The sequence below is a fragment of the Octodon degus genome, unplaced genomic scaffold (assembly GCF_000260255.1).
Source record: "Octodon degus isolate 3935 unplaced genomic scaffold, OctDeg1.0 scaffold00030, whole genome shotgun sequence".
Classification (NCBI taxonomy): domain Eukaryota; kingdom Metazoa; phylum Chordata; class Mammalia; order Rodentia; family Octodontidae; genus Octodon; species Octodon degus.
The window spans coordinates 18390440-18408228 of record NW_004524606.1 but is presented as its reverse complement, the minus strand read 5'-3'; the positions used below and the strand labels follow the sequence as shown (position 1 = coordinate 18408228).

The 17789-nt window shown below is 36.6% G+C and overlaps 1 protein-coding gene and 1 pseudogene across 1 annotated transcript in view; one reads left to right on the top strand and one right to left on the bottom strand.

The window, feature by feature from the left end:
• The first annotated feature begins 8496 nt into the window (after positions 1-8496).
• LOC111816344 lies at positions 8497-8621 on the top strand (annotated as a pseudogene).
• A 102-nt stretch (positions 8622-8723) lies between these two features.
• Lrrn1 (leucine rich repeat neuronal 1) overlaps positions 8724-17789 on the bottom strand; it is a 37338-nt gene continuing 28272 nt past the window's right edge. The window contains exon 2 of the mRNA XM_023713339.1: positions 8724-11968. Within this exon, the coding sequence (XP_023569107.1) occupies positions 9541-11691 (2151 nt within the window). The 5' untranslated portion in view covers positions 11692-11968 and the 3' untranslated portion in view covers positions 8724-9540. The remainder of the gene's footprint in view (positions 11969-17789) is intronic.

Sequence of the window (17789 nt, the reverse complement as noted above, 5' to 3'; positions counted from 1 at the left end):
AATCCAAAAAGTGAAAGACTGCTTTGAGAAGAAAGCCCCAGGCCCCATGCTCCAGAAAGGCTGCCTCCTAGGGATTTGTTCCTTGGATTTAATTTACAATGCTCAGTCATCCAGGTCTCGTCTCCCACTAGCAAGATGTAAAAAAATGTCAACTACTGCTCCAGCTGGCAGCAGAACTTGGTGTCTTCAGGGTGATGCCGATTTTAGGTGCATGCACAATGCAAGAGTTGTGGGTTCTGAAAGACTTGCACTCAGATTTCAGAAGATTGCCTGGAAGGACAGGGCTACAACCACAGATAGTGCCATAGGGGCAAGGCCACCTAAGCCCTTTGTGTTCACACTTAACTGTAGATTGCCCAAAGTGATGGACAAGGAGCTGCAGGATTTAATATTTTCCCTGCTGGGTTTAGATATTGCTTTATACTATTCCTTTCTATAGACATTTTGAATGGAAATGTCTATCTTATAACATTGCATGTTGGAAGTATTTAACTTTCTTTTCATTTGTATGGGGGCTCACAACTAAGATTTTGCTTTAAATCTCAGAATAGACTTTGTGCTTTTCAGAAATGCTGAAAGTGGTGGGAGGTAGGCTTTGAGGACATGATTGGTTTATGTGGATTTTATACTCATCTGTGTATTATTCCACTTTTGAGTTTATAGCTAAATGTGATGTTGAGAGGTGAAGCCTGATGGGAAGAGGGGAGTCACTGGGGGCATGGTCGGGAAGGATAGTTCTCCTTTCTTCCTCTATCAATCTCTCTGCCTCCTGCAACCATATCAAGATCTCTTTCTCTTCTGCCATGTCCCTCTGGCCTGCAGCTAGGCATCTATGGACTGAAATCTCTACAAATCATGAGACAAAATAAATCTACCTTCCTTAGAGTTTTTAGTGTTGGGTATTCTATCCAGGAAATAAGAAAATAGCTGAGATAGCAGCCCTGGAAAGCCAATACAGGAACCCTGAGCTTTGTAATAAAAAGTAGAAACTCAAATGTGGTTGCACCAAACACCAGGAAAGAGTGAGGGTGAGAGTTGGGAGGGCTCCATTTACAATATTTGTTTCCTAAGTACCCAGTCTCTAGGTCTGAAGTTGAATATATATATTCACCCATTATTTGAGGCCTGAAGAAAAGAACAACAATTAAGAAGTTATGTGGTTTGTGTTGTCTTAGATTCTTGCAATGCAGTACTGAATGGGAAAAGTACAGTGTCTCTCATTATCTTCTGGTAGTGAGTAACAATAATGACAGAGTCACCAGTCATAACAGCAGGTAGGAGTGAACAGCCTAAAGAGGGAAGATGTAAGCCAAACTAACCTGATCTGGGGATTTGAGAAGCCTTGTCTAATAAATTCCAAGGAAAGATAGGATTAACCTGTGGAAAGATTAGGGTATGTGTGAAAGTGGGGAGGTCTGACAAGGATTTGAAAAATATCCTGCTGTGGCTGTAGTGTGGAGGGCAAGCAGCAAAGGTATGGAAATTGTAGGAAGTGAATTAGTAAAGATAAGTAGCTTAATACATTTGGTGGAGGAAGATACCAACACTAGAGCTTTGATTGAATCATATAGTACATGTGTCTGTGGCTAATGGTTATTCTGGATTCTATCAAACGTTCCTTGACCTTTCAGATATATAACAAAATATCCACACCTACAATAGGCAATTTTTAAAGAATTTTTGGGTAGGACTTCTACTCTTTTTTATTTTTTTCCATATTTCTTGGGGAACTAGCCAGGATGATTTGAAAGAAAACTGAAAGATTAGGATGCTTAGAGGCTAGGAACCTAGTTCTAACCCTCTCAGTCCAACTACAATTTTTTTCCCCCAGAAGTGGTCTTGCTTACAGAGAAGAAAAGATCCTAAAAGCCATTAGAAGTAATTATAAGAATTCCAGACAAAATTTCTTATAGAAGATGAGATACAAAGAGAAATGGAGGTCTGGCCAGATAGCTCAGCAGATTAAAGCACCTGTGTAGGCAGGCACAGGGTCAGGGTTCCATTCTCCAGCATGCCATGCTGGCCGTTGAGATGGAGATTGAGACTGAGCATGGTGACACTCACCTGCAATCCTAGTACTTGGGAGGCTACAAACAGGAGGATCACTACAAGTCCAATCAGTGTAGTGAAAACCTGCAGACTGTGTATTAAATACATAAAAAATAAGAAAAAAGAGAAATGGATAACCAAAAGACCATCTTAAAAGGTTTTTCTGTAAGCACACTTTGGCTTGTAATTTCTTCATTCATAATTCTTAAGGGCTTATGTTCTGGATCTTTTAGAGAAAGAACTGTGTGTCACTCTGCCCTAAGTATCGTTTTGTGTCTAAACTGTCCCACTACTTGGTGTTTCTGTTTCACTTCTAGCATTGTCATTCTTCCCAAAGCTTCCTCGCACCCCATCCCTCACTACTTTGATAGTTGCACAAAGGGAGATTGAGTATTAATTAACCTTAGTTATCTTCAAAGTGCAAAATTTAATGGAATAAAAAAGACAGATACACTATTTTTAATAGGATTTCTAGACTTGTGAGCATATTTCATACAATGAATGACCACTAAGACAATAATATGTAATGCATTATTGAAATTGTGCTAGTAAAAGGGTTCTGAAACTGTCTCATTAAAAAAAAAAAAAAAAAAAAAAAACTGTCTCATTGCTATTTCTCAATAAAAGTATTTTTTTAAAAAGCAGTTAAACATTGATTATGGAGACAGTGTTAGTACCATTTTTTGACAGGGTCTATTAATGGTAGGGAAACTATTTTGTATAGTATGCTACACATGTCTAAAATAAAAGACTGTACAAAACCAAAAAAACCCAAAAGAATACATACTTGGCTGTATGGGGAGTATTCTTGACTACCAAACCCATGAAAAACTGCATATACCCAGAAAATCTAAGCTGCTTTGCTGAGTGTTCAGGGAAGCACCCTGGAAGAGTGAACACAAATCTCTGCAGTCCCAGATCACCAACTGCTCAGCCCAGGTAGCCGTCCTGGGCTGGATGATGGTTACAGACTTGGAATGAGCTTAGGGTCAAGGTTTTAAGGCTTCAACATGTAAGAAAAGGAACAGAAAGGAATGCAAAGGAAAAGAAAGGAAAAGAGGAAAGAAAATGCAAGAAAAAGAAGGAAAAAGGGAAGGAAGAAAGAAAGAAAATTTTTAAAAAAATGTAGTCTGTTCCTCAATCAAGATATTAGTTTTTGGGGCTGGGGACATGGCTCCATAGGATAAGTGCTTGACTGGCAAATGCAAGGATCTGAGGTAAATCCCCGGTTCCGAAAAAAAAAAAAATTAGTTTTCCCTCTTCAAGTCCAAAAACTTGTATGTATGTATGTATTTATCTATTTTTTGCTGAACTGGGGATTGAACTCAGATCCTTGCACTTGCCAGGGAAATGCTTATTCTACTGAGTCATCTCCCCTGCACCAAAAAACTTATTATCAGACAAAATAACAGCTAAACAGAAAGATACATCTACTTCCAGAAAAATTTTATTCCGTTCTAAATAAAATTTGTGAATTCCATAAACCTCCTAATTTCTAGTGCTTTTCACTTGCTACACACTTTCTCAATTTATGTAGCTAACGGGATGCTAACTATAATAGATGTTGTCTGTCTCAGAAAATACATTGGGGGGAACAACACCCTTAGGCCACCCTCCCGTCCCTCTCTCAGACAGGAGCTTTCTTTCCCTCAATAAATATATTCTGCTCATAAAAAAGAAAATAGATTGGAATTAAGATATTTGTGTGACGGCCATTTAAATATTTCTCTACAGAGAGACAAATATTCCCTTCAGAGAGAGGTAGAGGGAAACTGCAAACCAATTTGGACAAATTTTCCCTTGATGAAAACACTGAAGTCATAGGTCCAATGTAGCGCCTTTTTATTTTTGTATTTAGGACTGGGTGTGCAGGTTATACAGGGTGTGCAGGGTGTGCAGGGTGTACAGGGCCTCACTGCATAGACTGGACTCAGACAGCCAGCAGACAAGGAGACCTAGCTGTGCTGATCTCAGGTCTGGGTCTTCAATTATTCCATTGAATAACACTCGTGAGGCCTTATGAATGAGCACTTAGGAGTGCTCCATTCTTGCCATCTCAAGTTCAGCTTGTACTTTAGGGCTACGAGTGCTCCTGATAGACAGTTAGCTCATGGCTTTTTATCTAGTTGAAAAACTACAAGTTTTAGTCAAATCGATCCAAGTGTCAATTCTACTTCTTTTTCTTCCCAGCTGAACAATTTTGCTTCACTCTGAAGCCAAGTATCCACTTGTTACTAATGTAGGGCCAATGATACCTATTTCTTGGGTGACTCAGAGGATTCAATGTACATATTCTATCTAACATTCCTAGCACAGGGCCGGATACACACGGTTTTTCCCTTTTTTGTTCCAGAAGTTTTTCTGTAAAAAATGTTGAAGTATTTTCTGCCTGCGGTGATATGCTCTTCTGTGTCTACTAGTGAGACATGCTGATACGCAGACTTGGGCATTAAAATGCCTCCTTCATTCTGGAAATTCTCATTTTAGGAACTCATGATCATTCTGTCAGGGTGCAGACTGAAATTCACTGTCAGTCTGACTATATAGGAGTAGAAGGTTAAGGTGGAAAAGGGAGGAGTGGCATGACTGAATTCAGTTTGTATTTAGAGATACATTCATGAACATCACTGGTTTTGCTTTATTTGAAGTAGAATGTAACTGAAAAAATGCGGTATGCTAAGAGAACAATTATACTATTGAGAAAAATATCCATGATATTTTAATGTCTGAATGCAGCCATATAGATTCTGGGGAAACAGCTGTATCCAGGTGTGGTGGCACACACCTGTCATCCCAGCACTTGGGAGGCTCGAGCAAGAGGATCATTGCAAGTTCAAGACCAGTCTTAACTACAAAGTGAGCTAAAGGTCAGCCTGAGTTGCATAGCAAGACCCTGTCTCAAAAAGGCAAACAGCAACAACAACAACAACAACAACAAAAAGACTCTGGGGGAAGAGACATGAATTTCTAAATACAACTACATACTTGCCAAGTTGGTGATTGTATAAGAGCTATTTGTTCTGAGCTGTTCTGAGTATGTTTCTGATGCCAGATACCACCCTTAGAAATTGCTCACTTGTATATCAGTTTCACATTTTCTCATTTAAATGTTGGAATTTGTTGTACTTTTATGTAAGACTCCCATGGTTTCTTCCTAAGCAAAGAATGACCTTGCACATTCCTAAAACAAAAAGATTTTAAAATTTTATCCCAGTGTTTGGGAGGCTGAAAACAGGAGAATCTATGAGTCAGATCTATGTAGTGAGACCCTGTGGACCCTGTCCTAAATTCATAAACAAAAACTGAAATGTTATGAGTACATTACAAGGACAGTTTGGAGCAGCTGAAGATTGGAATTGAAATTTAGTCTGATAGTTTTGAAGACATTGCAGATTCCTAGCCTAATACTTCTTACACTAAAAATTTTAAGATATGAAGCCTTAAGTGTCATTTCCCACTAACAATTCTTTCCTAGCTCGCTTGGTCTTTGCTCATATGCCCACTGACTTCTGTCATGTGCCATTCAATATATGTTCCTCCTTCCACATTAGAAGCAGTTGGTCAAAGGGAGAATAAAGCAAGGGAGGGGATCCCACCATGGTCCCCCTCTTAGAGAGCTACAGTATCAGGCAAGTATGTATTCCTGTGGGTCTCAGTTTTCTTACCTGTAGATAAAAAAAAGAATAACATCCAATTTACCAGACTATTGTAGGATTAAATCCTCAATTTCTCAGGATCTGTCCTACAGAAGGTTACCCTGAGATTCACAATGGTAAATACCATATACTGTTATCAGTACTAACTTGTACCTACAGAATTATACAAAATACTACTACTACTACTACTACTACTACTACTACTACTACTACTACTACTACTGACTACCACCACCACTACTAGTAGTACTACTAATAATAATTCTACTAACCTGTGCCGGAATATGCTGAGCCATCAAAGATTAAAAACCATTAGGTCCCTCACCACTTCCTTATTCACATTTGTACTTTAAATCTCTATTACTGAGATAGCTGGTAACCATGGAAGTGCATAGATAGGAGTCAGGAAGATTGATCACATTCTCCCCAAATGAGCTCAAGCCCCACAGAGGTTCTGGGCTGAAGTGATTCAAGAGCTCCTGATGGTGATCCTAAAACTTTGCTTTACAGAAACATTTTCTTCAAACTAATCTCTTTTGTATTAAATTAAAAGTTTATTTGCAAACAGGGTGAGAAAGGACTGAGGTGAAGAAAGCATTTTCAGTTGTACTTAGAATGCACCAGAAGTAGTTAAGTTCTCCTGTACAGTGAACAGAAAGACAGAAACTATGGTTTTCCCTGAAAAGCATTAGAAATACAAAATGTTTCCTCCCTGGTGGTTAAAACCACAATGAAAATAATATACTTTGGAAAAGTAATACAGAGATAGAACTCAGTGAGTAAAAGATTGACTGTGGTGTCCCTAGCTAATGAATGAATAGAAACCGAGTGAGAGAACATATGGACCTTGGTACTGTTTACAGCAGGATGGAGATCATTTCATCCTGCCAGTCACAGCCAAGTAGAAGCACTGATGATAACACACTACATGTTTTTTTGTACTTATGGCATCAATTTGATTTGTCATTTAATTAAATAGTCAAATTAGGGAGAGTCCGTTTTTAAAAAAACTGTTCCTAAAATAGCTTTATAAAATCAGGTTAGATATCTATTGTATCCCCTGAGGGTAAGAACAAGCAAAAGGGAAAAATGTGAAATTAGAATGTGACCTATAATAGCTACTTCACTGGTAAAGATGGTATAACCTCTATCGTTAATTAGAGCCCAGGTTGATGCCTAATTTCATTGGCTGCCTTACCAATTTAACTAAGTAGAAATAGGGAAGCACCTGGCTAGGGAAAGAAAGTGTTCTGCTGTCTTCTTTCCTCTTAAGTGAAAGCCAACCCATTAGCACAGATTGGGAAAATAAGCTTCAGCTCATTATTTAAAAGTAAATTTCCCAAAACTGACTTGAAAAAAGCCACTCAGCTATTCCATTGCTTGCTATATATTCAGAATTGTGAAATAGTTGAGTTACTTTCCTTTTTTTATCCACCAATATTTAAGCGGTCATTCTGTGCTAGCTTCAAATCATCACTTTATGGGATTAAGTGATGCTTCTTCCCTCAGCTGCAAACTGTCACAGGTCATGGTTTACAGATTTAGTAGAGTTCTTGGATGCTCCATGTGTGAAGGCCAAGAACTCCCTCACAGGAGATTGCCCAGGTGGCACCCAAAGCTTACCTGGTTCTGTTTCCTACATACACTGGACTTGAAAGCACCAACACTGCATTTACTTTCTTGGTCCTCTAGTCTGCTTTTATGCTACAAGTCATCCTGAGTATGTAGAAACTTGAGGATAAGTTTCACTTTGATATAGGGGCACCAGAGATTTCTCAGAGCTGTAGAAGAGACCTGCACACAATTCTAGAAGTCTCTGGGCTGGGAGCAACCAGCAGAGTAGAGTTCTAAATGGCAGGAGAAATTCACCTAGGCCACTTACACGCTTGCCCCGGCGTCAACAAATGAAGCTTCTAGCTCAGATACTCACTGTTTTGTTGCTGCAGCTTGAAATAACATCTGAAATTTTCTCCCTAGGCCCCTTAGAAATGGGAAGGAAAGTGGTTATTTTTTTAAAGTGTTTCACAAAACAGGGAATTTGACAAAGAAAGCTCTTGATCTGATCATCTGGAAGTTCTTTCTATTCATTTTTCCTTGAATCTGCTCATCTGGCACCTGTTTCCTTAGTCCCATTTTACAGTCTCATCATTCCTTGTCTGACAACATGTCCATGGCAGCAGCTGCCATCTGGAGCAGGCTTTCTTTCTTTTCTCTGCCTTAATTCACATTTTCAAGTGAATCTCTTGTCCTCCAACTTTATATTTAAATCTCCTCTCTAAACCCTTCGTGGAAATGGTCTCACACCTAAACTTAGCTCCTTCTGTGCTAAAATTCATATATGCATATCTTATGTAATCCTGAAACATTTAATTCTGCCAAACTCTGTATATATAGTATTTGGATGAAAACCATCAATTGTACATAAGTCATGCTGTTTTCCATTAATCATTTACTTGTCTCAGTAGATATGTCCACAATGATATACAGACTAGTCCAAATCTGAGCATATGGATGGTATCTAAAAAGGAATCGTGGAATAATCTACTTTGAAACATTCCACATTTTATACTTGAATGAAAAATGTAGAAATTATAAGAAAAATCAAGTCTTAACACAACATTTACAGAAAAGTGATAATGTAATACCTAATATATATGCAAAATCATATTCAGTTATGCATGGGATAAATATACTTTTTTCTTTATATGAACCCCTACCAGATTCTGGTCAGTAATATTTAAAATATAGAAATCCTATTTGACAAAATGTCTTAATTAAAATAGATACTTCTAGCTTTGTGCAGTGGCAGTATCATAGCCAATGAGGTTTATCCGAGGCGTGATTATTGCTAATTAAAATAGATACTTCTTCCCTTAGAAATAGAATTCAAAACTTTTTAGGACCTAACTTTCAAAGACAACATGCTTGGCTGATTTATTGATTGCTGTTTCCATGGATGTGAAAACTATTGCCACCGCAATTAGCATGAACAATATAAATGATACATTATTGCAAGTGTTCTAAAAAATCAGAACAAAACTAATTTATTATAGTTCTGTCTTCTTTATACACCACATGTTGGTGAGTTAAACACAACAAAATTATCATCTTTTTTAAAAGTGTCTACTAAAGATAAAAAGAATAAAGTAACAATTAACATGTAGTTTGTTACATTAAAAAATCTGATATACATATTTCTATTGCCTGTTAGCTTGTTCTAAGCCTCTTTAACTATTACAAAAAAGAGGAAGAACTAAAGTCATTGTTGAAAGGCGAACATTCAATTCAGTTGATACAACATTACAGTACAGTCAACTAACATCATTCAACAAAGGTAACAAGTCTAGTCTTAGCTTCTCGAGTTAAGTCTGTAGACTAGATTGCTACAGAAGGTTCAATGCTGCTTCAAAACTGTATGTTAGCTTTTTGGAGGACATAGTACTTTCTATTGATGGCTTCTGAAGAAGGGGTCATGCTATTGGTAAAAGCAGAGGGGAACCCCCCCACCTGTCATTAATCATTTTATTGAGCATTGTAGTTAGGACAGCATTATTAAATTTAGCACAACAACTAAAATAAAATAATAATAATATAATAATAATCATAATAATGATAAGAATAAAAACCAAACACTAACTGGAAGCCTAGAGTTGCTGCCAGCGTGTCAAACCCTTGCGATACGCTATACTAAAAAAATTTGAAATATCCACCCATCCTCTCCACTCTGCCACAAACTAGCAAAGTCAGAAATACAAAAGTCTCCAACTTGTTACTTTTGCAGAATAAAGCAAAAATGTCTTTGTGCTCCTTACTACCAGAAGCAAAATATTCAGAGTTACCACATGTAATAGCTTCTGGATGTGTCAACCTGGGTTGGCTTGGTGTCTGCAGAACCATCTTTGTCTTTCTCACTGTCTCCTTCCCAAAGGTTAATGAGTGGTGGGTACAGCTCATTGAGTGGAATTGAAGATGTTTTTTGCATATACTTTTTTAGTGAGTGATGATAGTTTTTTCTCTTAAATCTTTTGGCAATGTACACGGCAATGGACGTCAGGCTGATAACTGCGAACATGGACCCCATCACGGCAGCAAGGGCTGTACTGGTTTCTTGATCAGAGATATCCAGTGCAAAGGCAGCGTTTTTGGTTGTGACATTTACACATGACTTTTGAGTCTGCTGATGAATATTGGACACTATGAGACACACTTCATAATCTGTAGAAGGCTGCAGATGTGTTAAATTGTATTCATGGACATCTACTGGGACTCTGGCTGTGTAAGTGATGTGAGTGTTGTCAATCTTCATGGTAGCAGATGACCATTTTAAGTTTGATGTCATGACATTGGAATTAACTTTCCAGGACACTAAAATGGAATGTGATTCTGTCTGCTTGACATATATTTTTAGTACCTGCGTGCCATCCAGAAGAGTTCCATTAACTTTAATTGTTGCAACTCTAGTGTCTGCCCCTTGGACGTTCTGGGCAACGCATGTGTATCTTCCTGAGTCCTCAATCTGTATGTTAGATATTTCCAGTGTTCCTTCACTACTTAGTTTGTATTTATCTGAAAGGGTTTCCACAGTTATTTTATTTCCAATGGGAGTGACCCAGTATATTTCAGGTTCTGGCTCAGCCATGGCCCGACAATCTAGTAAAACTGTTTTGCCAATATCCATGTTTAAATGATTTGGGAATGTGTCACGAGATATCATTGGAAGGCATTGTTCATTTGAATCCTGGATTAAAACTTCCTTCACCTGTTGCCCTCTGTATTCAGGGGGCAAAGCGCAGAACATGGACAAGGGTTCCATAAAGCGGATGTTGGTTTTGTTAGAGTTAATCCAGTGGATGACACAGTCACACCTGAGGGGATTGCTGTGGATACTGATCTCACGCAAATTGGGAAGGGATTCTACTGTCTTTTGGTAAACTGCATTCAAAGCATTGTTATTCAACATTAAACTTTCCAGGGCAGGAACACTTCGAAAAGCCAAGCGATGGATGTAAGATAGTTTAGGGTTATTGGTGGCTTCTAATTTTGTGAGTTCAGGCAGGTTATCCAAGGCATAGCGGTCCACAGAAATGAGTTCTCCCATGTTATTTATTCCTAGTTCTTTCAACCGAAGCATATTTTTAAAGTCCCCTTCTTGGATTTTGTGAATGGGGTTTTTGTTAAGGTCTAAGAATTTCAGATTTGGGACTTTTTGCAGGGCAAGTTGAGGGACTTTGACCAGTTTGTTATCATAAAAAGACAGGCTCTCAAGGCTATCCAGGCCCACCAAAGCATTTCCAGGAATATCAGTGAGAAACATTCCTGCCAAAACTAAGCTTCTCAAATTTGTGAGGGGTTTAAAGTTCATATCCAAAATTCCAATTACAGGGTTTTCCCCAATCATTAGAATTTCCAGGTTGGGTGTAGAATCAAACCAGCGACTGTCAATAACTTTCAACTTGTTGGAATTCAGGTGAAGCCTTAAAAGATTTTTTAAGCCTGAAAAGGCATTAGCAGAAATGGTGCTAATCTGGTTGTGGTTGATGTAGAGTTCTTGAAGATTGCTGAGGTCTTGAAGACAGTAATCAGTCATTTCTGAAATCTGATTTTCCTCCAAATGCAGAGTAGTAAGCTGGGTCAAGTTTGCCAGTCCTACCTCCTTAATATTTGTAAAGTTGTTTTGGGAAAAATCTAGTTCAGTCAAGTTGAAAAGCTGCTGAAGTTCATCCACGGTCTTTGCAATGTTATTGCTCTGTAAGAGAAGCACTTGTGTATCACTAGAAAGGTTGCTAGGAATTCTTGTTAAGCGGAGATCATTACAATCAACAGTGGTGGCTTCTCTGTACGTGGATTGTGGCGTAAACCAGGGACGAATTTCACATACACAAAGTTGTGGACACTCATTATTTGATATGGAAGACTCAGCTAGTGAAGTCATTAGCAAGCTCAGCACCAGTCGGCAAAGTGCTGCTACTATGCTTCTCCTCGCCATTCCGGCTTGCTGAACAAGCTCTGCTCCTGACACTTGTGAGTATTAACAAAGTGTGGACACGGAACAGTGAAAAGTAAGACGGCAAGCAGAAAATGCAAACATTCAAGCAATGTCTTGGTTGAAACATACAGAATTCCAGAATCCAAAGAGATGGCTTTCTGGGCTTTTCAAGAGGCAGGAAACAATCTGAAGTCCTTTAAGTGTGTTTCTCTATTCCAGGCATGTGCACAAGTCCTCATGAGCGTTACTTCAGCCAAATCAAAGTCCAGGGAGATGTCTGAAAATTAGATTAGGAGATATGTTATGTTTCTTCCATATCTTTTCTATACTGTTAACATTTCTTTTTACTGAATTGGCATGGTCACACACAAATCTAATAAAAGAAGGTCCAAAATACATTCAAAATAACCAAATAGGCTTCTAAATATATTTTTAACAGTCTAAGATACATTCTCATTGGTGCCCTCCCTGGGTTTTAAATTATGATCCTCCTGTCTCAGCATTCTAGAGTGCTAAGATTATGTGCATTTGTCACCATGTCTAGCTTAAAGAAGCTTTTAAACTATATATTTCACTAAAGTAAAGCGAGTGTTGCTTTGCTTTTATAATTGGGATAGCACTCAATAATGGAGAAAGTCATCGAACACACACACATATACACAGATGTACATTCTTACTAGCAACACACGGAAAAGATTGCAGGTGCCATTGCTTTAAGAACAAATGTGACTTTAAAAATTGTATATTTATGGTTCCAATTGGAATATATATTTGTGGCATCAAAAAATTTCAGGGTCATTCCTAGTAAAAGTGAACTATGATAGTGTATTAGTGGCTTGATATATTATTAAAATTTATTTAATTTTAATTAGTCTCTCATGTTTCCAGGAATTCCTCCTTTTCTGAATGGTACACTGCCAACATATTCAGCCACAGCTTTTCTAGCTCTTTTTCTCTTGTAAATGGTTAATTTAAATTGACACAAGTATGAAAAGAAGACATTAGTTTTTCCTATGTACTAATAGCTGAATCTAATTTTGACAGAATAAATTTAAGGACTCTATAATACCACTAGTCTTCATTAGAAACACAAATATTAAGTGGTATAAATGTCTCATATATGTGGTTTCATTCATCAAATTGGAAAGTCACTGTCAACTTAACAGCTGTAAATCATAGATATATCACTTAATCTCTTAAAGCCATAATTTCTCCAAAAGTTAGTCATGAAAGGACCTCTCTTACAGGATTACTGAGAATTAAAAGAACCTATGGAAAGCCCTTGACACCAGTACTGACTGGGATTTATTAAAAGCTCATAAAAGTTAATTATATGTTACTATCTCATTATTATATCTCTTTTCCCTTGTATTTTAGACAAGTAGTAGTCATCAGAGGAATATTAAAGAAGGAAAGCTGAGGATATTTGATTTTTATTAAACATCATCTATTGGTTTTGTTAAGATTTTGTGAGGTTGAATATGTATTGCTCTTTAGCTTACAAAAAATTGGTAGTTAATGTTTGTAGTTTTGTAAATACCAATCAGGTATAAAAAGCTAAGCATGACAGCACACATTTGTAATTCTATCCCTCTGGGTGTCAAAGGCAGAAAGATGGCAAATTTGAACTCAGCATGAGCAATTTAGTGACTTAGCAAGAAGCTGCCTCAAAATGAGAAATAAAAAGGGGTGGGGATGCAGCTTAGTGCAAGGTCCTGGGTTCAATCTCCTGTACCAAGAAGAAAAAGGCATAATATATGCAGCGGTTGTTTTGTTTTTCCAAGACTAGGACAGTTACCAGCTAATTATTAAAAATAGAATTAATATGGTTCCTTTTTTGTCATAATGTACTTCAGCTTTGAGTAGTGGAAAAACTTTATTGACGAGTATTTTGTAGAAAGTTTCAATACAACAGTGCATATAATGTATTTACAGCCCAGTGTTGAACAAATAAAAATTGTTTTACTTTGCTATTTTTTATGCAAAATATAGCTATCTTGGGTTTAATAGAAAGTATATAATAGAAATAGCCAGTAAGTTATGTAGCTACGCCATCTTTCAGTGGAAATAAACACCTTACAGCTTTTCTGTTGTTTTAAAACATATGCAAACTTTATAATTGGTCTATGAGATAAAATCATCCAATCAAGACTCAGGCAAGCTCAAGGTAAAGTGAACGTATCATTCTATATACTGGCGGATTTCTCATCTTTGTGGGAAGGAAACAGCTGATATTCTTCTACTTCCACTTCAACTTCAATCTGGTTATTTTGACACATATTAAGTATTTGTAAAACTTTTTCAATAATATAAAACTACCTGACTCTTTTTATCAGAAATGCTGATAATTCAGAGAATCACATTTAGGTAATATTGTTATCTCCACAAATTTATTCCAGTAAGTTTCTCTTTAGAGTTATCCTAAAGCAAGCAGAAGGATCATAGTAAACATTAAGAGAATTTCTGCCACAGGTTATTCTTCAATCTGAATTCAAAATAGAAAGCCAAATGAAGAAATCTACCTTTCATACTCTTAAGATGGAATTTCAACTAATTTTTATGTTTTGGTCCCAGTTAAAAAAAGTCTTAGGAAATTAAATAGGTATTCAAATTTTATGAGAGACTACCAGAGCTGTCTATTACTATTGAAAGATAGCATTTATGGAGCTATAGTTTGAATATTACCATGAGTAACATTCTATTTTAGTTTCAATTGTATGATTTTAGATAGCTATAGTAGAATATTTAAATGTCTTTGACACATATATAGCTCTCAATAAATAAGCAAACAAAAAACCAACTAACCAGGCACAGAAACTCAGAATGTCAGAGTAGCATATTAGATATAGAAGGATCTATATGATCTAGCAAGCCCACCTCTAGGTATACATCCAAAATAATTCAAGGCAATAATTCAAGTGATATTTGCATACCCATTCTTATTGTGACATTATTCATAATAAACAAGAGGCAAAAGAAACTCAGATATAGTATTCACTGTAGATGAGGGGGTAAAAAATGTGATGTATATATAGTTAGCTCTTGGTATGTATGTATTTCACATCTGCAAATTCAAATCTATCTCCCAGGTTTTGTCTCCCAAACCTGAATTTGACTCCTTCAGAAATAAGGAATCAAACTTTGTGCACAAAAGGTTTTTAAGATATATAGACAAATAGAACAGAGAGTTCAAAAATCTTTCCCTATATTGATCTTTGTTGAAATGATCTTTGACAAAGATGACAAAGTATACAAAGGATAAAAGACAATGTCTTCCACTTATGGTGTTAACAAAAGTATCTCTGTATGAAAAGTACAATATTAGACACTTAGCTTATAACATAAACTAATATGAACTCAAAATGTGTGAATGGTGTAGCCATTATAGAAGAGAGTATGGAGTTTTCTAAAATGAAAACTATAATCTCCATATGATCTAGCAAACCCAACTCTAGGTATACATCCAAAATACTTCAAGGCAATAATTCAAGCAATATTTGCATACCCATTCTTATTGTGACATTATTCATAATAAACAAGAGGCAAAAGTAACTCAGATATAGTATGCAGTGTCAGACGAGGGGGTAAAAACATGGTGCATACATAGTTAGCTCTTAGTATGTATGGGTTCCACATCTGCAAATTCAAACCTATGACTGAAACTATTGCGAAAATAATTGTTTATGTACTAAACATATATAGATTTTGTTGTTGTTATTATTCCTTTAACATTAAATAACTACTTAAATAAAGTTTACATAATTCAATTAGGTATTAGAAGTAATTTAAAAATGATGTAAAGTACTCCACACAAGAGGATGTGCATAGATTATGTGTGAATACTACAGCATTTTATATAAGGGACTTCAGCAGGATAGGGTGAAGGAGGTCTTGGTTGATGCCAATCCCCAGGATACTGAGGGTGAATATACATACAATAGAATATTGTGCAGCTTTTTTAGTAGAGTGTCTCACTATACAGTTCAGATTTATAGTGATCCTCCTGTTTCAACCTCCCCAGCACTAGATTTGCAGATGTGTGCCACCATGCCTAGTTTCCGGGCCAGCGTGGCATGTGGTACCAGAAATCAAACCCAAATCGTTGTGCTTCCCCAGCCCTATACAGCTTTAAGAAAGAAGAATATCTATTTATATGCTATAATATAGATGAAGCTTTGGAAGGCTACTAAATCAGCTAGTAAAAAAAGGATAAATATTGTATGATTCTACGCTTATAAATTATTTGAAGAAAGAAAGGTTGCTAAAAGTTGGGGGAGAGAGAGTCAATGTCCAATGAGTATTGTTTCAGCTTTGAAAGATGAAAAGTTTCTAGAGATCTGTTGCACAACCAACGTGAATATAGTTAACGCAACTCAACTATATGCTTAAGCATGAGTAATGAGAATTTAATGTTATATATATTTTTACCAAAGTCAAAAAGAAAGTAAGTCCATCATAATTCAGAACAACTTTTATCACATGTAATTATCTTAAACTTTGCAACAAATAAAAAATTCCTGGAATGGATTTTTTTTTAAAGTAAAATGGCTCTATTTTAAGGCTGACTGGTTAAGTCCATCAAGTGTGAGAAAAAAAATGTCCTACCGATTACTAAAATGGTGCTCCACAAACAAGTCTGACAGTTTTAAGAACAACCTCTTAAATAACCTACCATGGCTTTAAAGGCCCAGAATTGGCAAGAAACGTATTTCAAAAGAGGCCCACATTATATTAATTTGATTCTTTCTCCAATGAAACAAGTTTGGGGACACTGTCCTCTGAATATAAAAATTTCAAAGGAAATGGAATGCACCATCACCAAAATCAGGGACCTTCGCCCAGACCCATTTTCCCTGTGGAATTATTTTAGATAGAATATTAATTTAACAAAACAACAACATTTGGTAGGACTTAAGAGATTGTGTTTTTATGGCATTGGGAAAAAGGAAATAGGCACAAGGAATTGATGATTGTATGAATTATTGTTATTGTTTAAAAATAAAAATCAGACAGCTCTTTGGTTGTAGAAAGAACTCTCCAGAAATACCAAATAATCTTATTCAAACTCTAGCTTCTCCACTTACTGGCTCTGTTATCTAGTACCAACTACCTAAATTCTTTGTGTTTTGCTTTGCAGAGCTAACATTAAGGTTAATTATACTTATTTAGCCATGAGAATTATAACTAAATAAATTAACCTATGTTAAATTGTTAAGCCTGCAGTGTTGCAAAGAGTCCAGCACATAGTGGGGTCTCAAACATGTCTAAAAATCTCTGGAACTTCATCAGGTTTGAAGTCCACTGGGAGATAGAGAGTGCATAGATCTTTTTAAGGGTAGGTGTATTTGGAGAGGTTATTATTATTATTTTGTATTTTTTAGGGAAGGATCTATAGGGTGTTCAGGGTCTCACCACTAGATCAGACTTACAGTGATCCGCCCATTTACAGCCTTCCAAGAACTGGGATTACAGGCACACCACCATGCCCAGTCTCAATTGTCTCAGTGCACCCGGGGGGGCAGGGCCGGCCCAGCAGGCCCAGCGATGGAACCCCTAGACCCTGTGAAGCCCCACCTCCTGCGCCTGTAGCGAGGTCATTATTAATCATTTACATTTTATTTTCAACTAGATTTTTTTTTGAGTAGTAGGGTCAGAAATACAAAGATCAATTTCATAGTATCTATTGAACCTTTCAAATTTTATTTAGTCTTTAAGGTTCTTATACTTGTGAAACAATACAATGCTTACACATGCAAGTCTGATTTATTTCACTCATTAAGTATGATCTCTAGTTGCATCCATTTACCTATAAAAGCTTCAAGTTTATCTTTTTATAGCTGAATAATACTCCATTGTATAGAAATAAGAAACTGTTCAAAGGAAAGGAACAACTGTGATGAGGGAAAGGAGAAAAGAAAGAAGGGAAAGATATATATATAAGACTACCAGAGCTGTCTATTACTATTGAAAGATAGCATTTATGGAGCTATAGTTTGAATATTACCATGAGTAACATTCTATTTTAGTTTCAATTGTATGATTTTAGATAGCTATAGTAGAATATTTAAATGTCTTTGACACATATATAGCTCTCAATA